This window comes from Pelobates fuscus, chromosome 5 (genome assembly GCF_036172605.1).
Source record: "Pelobates fuscus isolate aPelFus1 chromosome 5, aPelFus1.pri, whole genome shotgun sequence".
Classification (NCBI taxonomy): Eukaryota; Metazoa; Chordata; class Amphibia; order Anura; family Pelobatidae; genus Pelobates; species Pelobates fuscus.
In genome coordinates, this window is record NC_086321.1 from 150,598,874 (window position 1) to 150,608,584 (window position 9,711).

A 9,711-nucleotide genomic window follows, 5' to 3' on the forward strand; every position below is an offset into this window, starting at 1 on the left:
ACTCACAGCGAACAAAACGCGCTGAGATTAGAAGGCCAGTTATCGTATTCACAGGGGTTTAGCATTTCTGTCCGGGGGATTATGGAAGCTTTCATTTTTTCTTTTTATTTTTTTTTACTTTCATAAAATGGTCTGAGTTATAACACAGAGGCTTTAGGAGAATAAGGGGGAAGGTATTTAAAATACAGGAAAGTCAGGGCATGAAAAGAAAATGCTTTAAGCTGAAAGTATTATTGGTAAACGGGGTCTCTTGGTGAGCAACAGGGATGAGGTGTTTTAAAAGGCCTGGTGTTCAACCACAGAGACATGGTCCAGAAGGTGGAGTGAAGTATCAGACTTTCACCATGTCACCCACCAAGGACAGTGTTAAAAAACGAATTCAGCGTTCCTTTTCCATTGAAAGTATTCTGTCACTTCCCTCACCTGAAAAGACAGAGGATCCAACAGGCGGCCCAAAACAGTCTTCGTGGGTTCAGAAGGAGCAGTGTTTGGGAGATCTTGCCCCCAACAATGAGCCAGTGGTAACTGTCTGCAACTGTTGCTGTTGCTCACACTCGAACCATCGCTCTGCACAGGAAACAGCATGGTTTGGTGAGTACAGGAACCTTCTTAAATCTGTATAGTTCAGGGATAGGCAACCTTCGGCTCTCCAGATGTTTTGGACTACACCTCCCATGATGCTTTGCCAGCATTATGTGTGTAAGAGCATTATGGGGGATGTAGTCCACAACATCTGGAGAGCCGAAGGTTGCCTATCCCTGGATAGTTATTGCCTAGAAGTGTTGGACATCTCAGTAAAATTATAATGGAGAGTATAACACTTACAGGGTTTTTATGAAAGTGAGAACTGTCCTTAACTTCCAATTTAGGGCAAAATAGCCAAAGTGAAAGCACAGCGAAATTTGCAAATTTTCCCATTTTTAATATGTTTGCCTTACACGTGCAATTCACTTTGAATTCCTGACAATTCTTACTTTAGTGAATAACCTTATCCATTCACATAGTTCTTTTCTGCTTGTTGGACAGTTTTAGTTTGCAGTAGAAGTTCAAATTAAAGGTAAATTTGAGAAATGTTAACTTGTGTATGTAGCTGTGTTTATGCATGGTTTATTCATTATTGGGACAGAGGTTTGAGTGTGAAAATTCCATCATCTAGTGATATTGAACCATCAGGATGAGCTCTGTAGCAAAAATAATGACTTGAATCATTGTTCAGTTGTTACATAGTCACTGTTTTAACTGGTTTAGTATCCTTCTCATTTTCTCTGGTCATATGGGGTTTATTTACTAAACAGTGAATTGTTATGAATTGACAAAGGAATTACTTTGTTTAGGACACATTTGCTAGGATGAGAAAACGCGTTTATTCTATTCTGTATTTTGAAACACCTTTTTTCAATTTGCCCCCAATTCTCTGCTTAGCAAATTAATTCCTTTGTCTAAATGTCGTCAGTCAAAATGAGTTCCTTTGTCTAAATGTCAATCACAAGCCTGCCACATCCATTCTGACAGCTGAAGAAATTATTGGGTAGGTTTATAGTACTTGATTACAGATTGCAAAATTACAGATTGCAAATATGCAAAGTCAAATGGCTAGGAAAATCTTAAAAACCAAATGAAGGCTATATTTTTTCCAGGACATCTAATTAAGGACATCTAATTAATTTTTATATCCGTCATTGGGCTATTTCTCATACTTATTTGCTTTACTTTTTAGCGTAAGACAGAGCTCTCTAATTGAAAAAGTTATATATTTAAATTAAGTGTTAACTGCCTCACATATATGACTTAATGGGCAACACAAACTAAAAAAAAAATGTCTAACTACTGTGTAGTCTATTTGCCAGGCTTTTACATAAATATATGATTCATTTCCCCGGCTTCTTAAAAGGCTACACCAAGCACCATGATCACTTCAGTGATTTCAATTGGTCACAGTGCCTGGAGTCTGTATTTGCAGCATTTCACTATTTAACCTGTTTGTTGCCAGAGGTGTAACTCCAACTCCGGCAGCGTCATTTGGGTATCAGAACAAGACTTCTATAATGGCTAATGTCAATTTTGTGCATATTTCTAAGTCATTCATTATCACATGAGTGTTGAGGTGATTGTCATCAGGCTTCTGCAGGTCTCCAGAGCTGCAAGGACCACTCTGGGCACCATAATCACTTCATCTCAATGATAGGTGTGTACATTTCTAAAGAGATATGTTAAAAAAAATAATGTCAAATGATAATTATCACATTTGTTTGGATTCAATTTCAGGTTAAATCAGCCTTATGTGAACAGGCTCCTTAATATTTTGTCTTTTATAATGTTGTCTTTCCAATATTATCTTATTTCTTCTGTAGCTTACTATTGTTGACTCACAATCAAGTGGTCAGATTCAGATTTTTACATTGTACCAATATCTCTGTATTTATCCCAACATGTATCTCCATGTAATTTTGCCCCTTTTCTTCTGTATTGTTGAACATCTCTGCCTACTAACTTTTGTACGGTTGAATGACTATAATAGTGCAATACTCTTGAGCCAGTCTCCTTCCTGCCAGTCTCCTTCCTTACTCCCTAAACCTGTCTTTCAGCCTCAAAGCTAAATTGGCCTCTGAGAATGCTACACACTATTCCTGGCAATGAAATAGTCCATGACAGATCCACAATATTCCCCACACAGCCACTAGCTCAGCGTCGGACACGGCGACATCGTACTATCTTCACAGAGGAGCAGCTGCAGGCACTGGAAGAAACGTTCCACCACAACCAGTATCCAGATGTGATTGCTCGAGAACAGCTGGCTGGCAGGATTCAGCTCAGAGAAGAGAGAGTGGAGGTACACGGATGATAGATTGTAACAAGGAAATGAGAGTGAGAGTCTGCTTATTGTAAAAATGAAAATAAAGAATATTTGTAAACATAGAGAAAAAGGGGAGATTTGGATGAAGTGTGGAAGAGTTCAATGACCCTGGCCTGGTTTTCCAGTAATGGGACAAACCATTTAGCCACATTACCGAACTGGCTTGCCACAATATGTGGGTCCCTGCTGGGCTCCAAAACTCCCTGGTGGTCCAGTGACACGCTTTTTGATGACATTCCAATAACACTGCCGGATATGGAGTTACACCTTCAATAGCAGAGGAGTTAAACTCAGTTTGTACAGCATTTCAGAGTGAAACTCTGCACGTACAGACACCAGACAGCATCACCACTTCAAATCACTGAAGTGGTCATGGTGCTTGGAGTAACCCGTTAAGCAAGTTTTATTTTTTAAGTCCTCAACAGTGATGGCAGCAAGAGTCCAGTCTGGTAATAAAGACCTAAGTTGACCTTGTAGAAATGTCTCAGTATCCTTGTCCATTTTCAATATGGAAAGGATGTAATCCTCAAAATATTTGTATTGTTCACCAAAGATTAAAAAATAAAAGGATCTCTCTTTTAATTCTAGTTTGTCACCAGTGCCATGAATTTATAATTTTTTTGTTTTTATAGGCAACAGCAATACTGTTGTTACATGATTGCAGCTGTATATGTATTTTATACTTCTAATGGTCCTCTATTTCCTTTTTTTTGTTGTTTTTGTTTTTGTAGACAATAAAACCAGATGGCTAGGAGGTTGTAACATGTCATTAATTAAAGTTTAAAGGGATTTAAAAGTCTAGTTATGACAACTGTGATGTGATAGTGTGCATAATTACATCTTCACATTTTCAGGTATGGTTTAAGAACCGCAGAGCCAAATGGAGAAGACAAAAGAGAGTGACTTCTTCGGTAATCATCCTTCAAGGAACAACGGACAGGAACGAGTCCTGCTAATGACTCTAAAGCATCAGTCAAAGATATAAATTCAACAAATGGATCTGTGCAGAATTATACAATCTAGTTGTAGCTGTTAACAGAGAGCAGAAATGTTTTGTACAGAAAGCAATTCTGGATTAAAGTGCTGAAAGAGGAGCACTTACCCACTTTTAGAACTCGGATCCACAATTTCTCTTTGTGCAAAACCGTCTTTGTTAGAATTGTATGACCAGCAAGCAAAATGTTTAACTGCATATTTTTCTTACTCACCTTACTAACCATACAAGCCTTCAATGTTGTTGATCCTTCTGTCCATGCATCTATTCAAACTACACAATTTGTTCAGCATAAGAAATGCTAAAGTCTTGAATAAAATAGTTATTTTAATTAAATTCGTAATTTCACATTATGGTGGCAAGATATGTGTAAAAGGCCAAAGTGTTTTGAATACAGTTTTTCCTTATTTAGTTTTGTGCGTATCAATCATGCTTTCTTAATAAAGTCAAGTACAAACAAAAAGTACAGCGTGTCGCTACAATGGATAATAAATCACAAATCGTGTGGCTACATATAATTTCAGAAGTTCCTCACTCGTCATTGGGCATGCAGGTAGGTATCAGTCAAATTAAGAGAAAAAAATATGAACAAAAACTTTAATAAGGGCATGGTTTGAAATCCATGAACAAACTTTTTTTTTTTAATGTTAATAGACCCTAGATGAGTTTTCGGGGGGGGGGGACAAAAAAAGACAAAAATGAGAAATACAAGTGTGATAACTAAAGAAGTGGGAAAACAGGAAGGGATCAGAGAAGAGGGACTAGAGGCAAAGCAGGGAGCTCAGAACAAGGATGGAGGAGTAGAGGTAAGCAGAGGTGTGGTTTATCCTCCAAGTAAAGCTATGCCTATCTATCCTGGTCATTTAATTCACAACCTGACTGTAGACAGTCAAAGAAACTATAAACAGGTAGTGATATCCTTACTATACGCTTTCCTGCATGTCCTCTTCTTCTAATGTGGGTTGGTTCGTTGTTCAGATCATTCAGTACTATCAGTGGCTGAGCTGTATGCATGCAAATGATAAGGTAATCTTCTTCTGGAGTGAAGGGGCGGAGCAAAATAGGCTGGCTTATGTTGCAGCATTCTGCAAAAACATTTTTTTAATGCAAAAACTATAAAGATTTGAGCAGGCAAAAATATAAAAATAAATAAACAGCACATTATTAAGGCCACATACAAACTGACACACACAAAGATACACACATATTCTGACACTGATACACATACACACTGATACACAACAATACACACTGACTGACACAGATACACACACACACCATAGGCGTGTGCACGGGGTGTGCCGGGTGTGCCTGGGCACACCCTAATCCCCGCGGCACGCGCTATGTATTGAGACCGGCAGGGGAGATCTCAGGATCTCCCCTGCCGGCTCATGCAGAGCCGGCGCTCGGATAGCGCCGGCTCTGCTCTCAGCCTCCCCTCACCGGCTCACATGCAGGGAGGGAGGCAGGAGAGGACCAGCGGAGCTCTTGCCAGCAGCTCCGCCGGGTTCCTCTCGCGAGATCTGAGCATTGCCGCGGCAACGCTCAGATCTCGCGTGAGTGAACTCTAGCCCTGCGGGGCTAGAGTTCACTCTCCACTGGACCACCAGGGATGGATGGCAGCCGCAGGATCCCCCCTCCCAGGCATAAGGTAAGAAGGGAGGGGGGGATAACTGATCTGCCCCCACCTCCACTGGACCACCAGGGAAAGCAGCAAGGAAAGATCCCCCCTCCCTACATAAAGTAAGAAGGGAGGGGGGATATTAAGTAATCACCCCCACCTCCACCCCCCACAATCACCCACACACACACATACACAGCACCAACACACATACAGCACCTACACACATACACAGCACCCATAGACATACACAGCACACACACACATACACAGCACCCACAGACATACACAGCACCCATAGACATACACAGCACCCACAGACATACACAGCACACACACACATACACAGCACCCATACACATACACAGCACCCATAGACATACACAGCACCCACAGACATACACAGCACCCACAGACATACACAGCACCCACAGACATACACAGCACTCACAGACATACACAGCACCCACACACATACACAGCACTCACACACATACAGCACCCACACACATACAGCACCCACACACATACACAGCACCAATACAAATACACAGTACCAAAACACATACACAGCACCCACACACATACACAGCACCTACACACATACAGCACCTACACACATACAGCCCCCACACACATACAGCCCCCACACACATACAGCACCCACAGACATACACATCACCCACACACATACACAGCACCAACACACACAGCAGCCTCACAAACACAAAGTACTCTCACACTCATTACACAAACAGCACCCTCACAAACACAAACAGGACCCTAACAAACACACACACAGCACACTACCAGTACCCTCACACACAAACAGCACCCTCACACACAGTACATTTACAGCACCCTCACAAGTGCACACACACACACACAAACAGCACCCTGACACACAGTACATTCACAGCACCCTCACAAGCACGCACACACAAACACCCTCACCCACATAGTACACTACCAGCACCCTCACACACACATCGCACTAACAGCACCCTCACACAGCACACACACAGCTGTGTGTGTGTGTGTGTGTATATATATATATATATATATATATATATATATATACACGCCGCGTGTGCTTGTGCTTTAGGGTGCACACCCTAATGCAATGGGCTGCGCACGCCTATGACACACACACACAGAAACACATTGACACATACACAGATACACACAGGGGAGTACCTGGAGCATTTGACCCCCGGGGTGGATCCTGTTTTGGCCCTCCCCCACCTTTAAAATGTAAAAAAACACCCGCAATTTTTTAAAATGTTTTCAAGAATATTTATTGCACACACTTGTAAACTGTATGTTAGTAAGAGTCCTCTCATGGCCCCATTAAAGATTATAATGGAGTCTAATGCGTCCCATAGCGAAAGCATTGGATTGGCTGAAATCGACAAGGAGGTTGGATGGGGGCGGGGCTAAACACCGTTTTGGCCCTTCAGCACCTCCTTATAGAGATGCATTTAATCAATGCATCTCTATTAAGAAAATTCAGCATCTCCATGCAGATCGTGGAGATGCTGAACTGCAGTGCTGCCTACTGTGCAGCACTGCCCCAAGAAGCACCTCCAGTGGCCATCTGAGTTGTGACCACTTGGAGGTGTCCCTAGGAGGCAATGTAAACACTGCCTTTTCTCTGAAAAAGTGTTTGCATGAAAATGCGTGAAGGGAATGATTATACTCACCAGAATAACTACATTAAGCTGTGGTTGGTCTAGTGACTATAGTGTCCCTTTAATATAAAGAAAATAAACACAGATTTGCTTTGTATAAATCAGTGTTATATTTTATTTTACATGAAATGGCAAATATGAATTAATTCCTATAGTACATGGAATGGGCCAGTGGCATAATCACAATCTTTTATTTTGCATTGTAGTTAACCTTCTACCTCATTGATCTAGAAAATATAAGGGAAAATATATTTCTGCAAGTCTGCAGCAGTGGATTAGTTCAAAGATTAAATGCTGTCAAAAGGAAAAATTTCATTATTTTTTCAAACATGTTTTTTAAGTATCAGAAATAATATATTAATATCTGAAATAATGATTAAAGGCATACTGTGTAGGAACTCTATTTCATCTCATTGAATTGGTTTAAGAGTCACGTGGCACTCTCAGCCAAATACAGCCTAGCATTGCTGCACAGGCTAATGCTTCCTCATTAGGTAACTACGTGTGTATATTAGAGTTCCACAGCAATTAAACTATGACAAATGTGTTCAGAAATCAGTCTGTGTATATGACACATTATTCTTGTTCTAAATTACATTTTAGTTGCATATATTTCTCAAGATAGCCCCACCCCTACATTAACGTGTGTCCCTCTTTGTCCATTTGAAAATTAGGAGGTATGAAGTGGAGGACGGGCTGCTGGAGACTCTATTTAGCATTAAAACTACATACACCAGGTCTGTCAAAGATTCAGGGCCGGGCCCCAGTCACAGCATTTGTTTTCTCCCATGGCCTGCTGGAAGGAAGTGAGTTCAGGTTACTTCCTCCATGCTGACTTTGCTGAGCGCCTTGCTGGGAGGCAGGAATGGACACACACACATGAAGGAGAGGGAAGCCTGGAGCCTCAGTCTCCTCGGCCAAACAGATTAACATACACTTATACAAAGTAAAAGAAAAGGACAAGCTCCACACTTTAAGAAGATAAATACCACCTGGTTATATAAATAGCATATAAGACGTTGGTAAATTCAAGCTTGTCTCCCTAAAAAAGGGGTAAACGTACGTCTGGTTGTGCTTTAACTTGCAGCTGTAGATTATAGAAAGGAGGAAAGCCAATAGCGTGATAAAGTAAAAACAACGCTTTTAATGATTAAAAATGCACTTACAAGATGGCAGTATGTTCAGACATATCTCCACCCAAGGTGGACCTTGAAAACAGCACACTCGTATGGGCTTGATGGAGCAGGAACAATAGCCAATAAGTGAAAATAGTAAAACAAATAAAACAAGTAATAGTCCCAAATAAACATCTAACGCGTTTCGTCCTCAGGGATCTGGGACACTGTAACCGCTTCTCAGTTTATATATACCTCCTAATTTCAGACATTCGATCAGCTGGCAGTCGAGTGTGTTCCACCGTGGAACACAATATTCACTTCCTGTAGACTGGTGTAATTTCCAGCTTTCGGCTATATCTGTCTGACACACTGAATAAAACTTGCGCATGTGTACGTGCGGATCAGATTGCACATGCACACGAACTACTTCTAACTTAAAACAAACAACCTAAATATAAACAGACATGCACAAAGATACATTCTATTGTGTGTTCCAGTTCACTTAACAAATATGTACAGGCTATGAACGGATTATAAACAGGCATATGAATCATGGGGAGTATGTATATGGCTAAAAAAATTACAAATATACATGAACACATGGGCATAAAAACTATATATATCGAAAAAAATTGAAACGATATATACAAAATATTTGTATAAAAATGTATATATATATATATATATATATATATATATATATATAGAGATAGAGATAGATACAGTTGCAAGAAAAAGTATGTGAACCCTTTGGAATGATATGGATTTCTGCACAAATTGGTCATAAAATGTGATCTGATCATCATCTAAGTCACAACAATAGACAATCAGTCTGCTTAAACTAATAACACACAAAGAATGAAACGTTGCCATGTTTTTATTGAACACACCATGTAAACATTCACAGTGCAGGTGGAAAAAGTATGTGAACCCCTAGACTAATGACATCTCCAAGAGCTAATTGGAGTGAGATGTCAGCCAACTGAAGTCCAATCAATGAGATGAGATTGGAGGTGTTGCTTACAGCTGCCCTGCCCTACGATTAAGAATTGTTGACTTGCATAAAGCTGGAAAGGGTTATAAAAATATCTCCAAAAGCCTTGCTGTTCATCAGTGCACGGTAAGACAAATTTGAAAAAGTTCAGCACTGCTGCTACTCTCCCTAGGAGTGGCCCTTTAAAGATGACTGCAAGAGCACAGTGCAGACTGCTCAATGAGGTGAAGAAGAATCCTAGAGTGTCAGCTAAAGACTTACAAAAGTCACTGGCAAATGCTAACATCCCTGTTAGCGAATCTACAATACGTAAAACACTAAACAAGAATGGATTTCATGGGAGGATACCACAGAGGAAGCCACTGCTGTCCAAACAAAACATTGCTGCACGTTTACAGTTTGCACAAGAGCACCTGGATGTTCCACAGCAGTACTGGCA

The 9,711-nt window shown here is 40.6% G+C and overlaps 1 protein-coding gene across 1 annotated transcript; it reads left to right on the forward strand.

The window, feature by feature from the left end:
- Window positions 1-266: 266 nt before the first annotated feature.
- GSC2 (goosecoid homeobox 2) lies at window positions 267-9,508 on the forward strand (the record flags this gene model as incomplete). Its single annotated transcript, XM_063456423.1, has 4 exons — window positions 267-591; window positions 2,586-2,830; window positions 3,709-3,765; window positions 9,479-9,508. Coding segments are annotated over exons 1-4 (657 nt in total), but the record flags the coding sequence as incomplete, so codon positions are not given.
- Window positions 9,509-9,711: the final 203 nt, after the last annotated feature.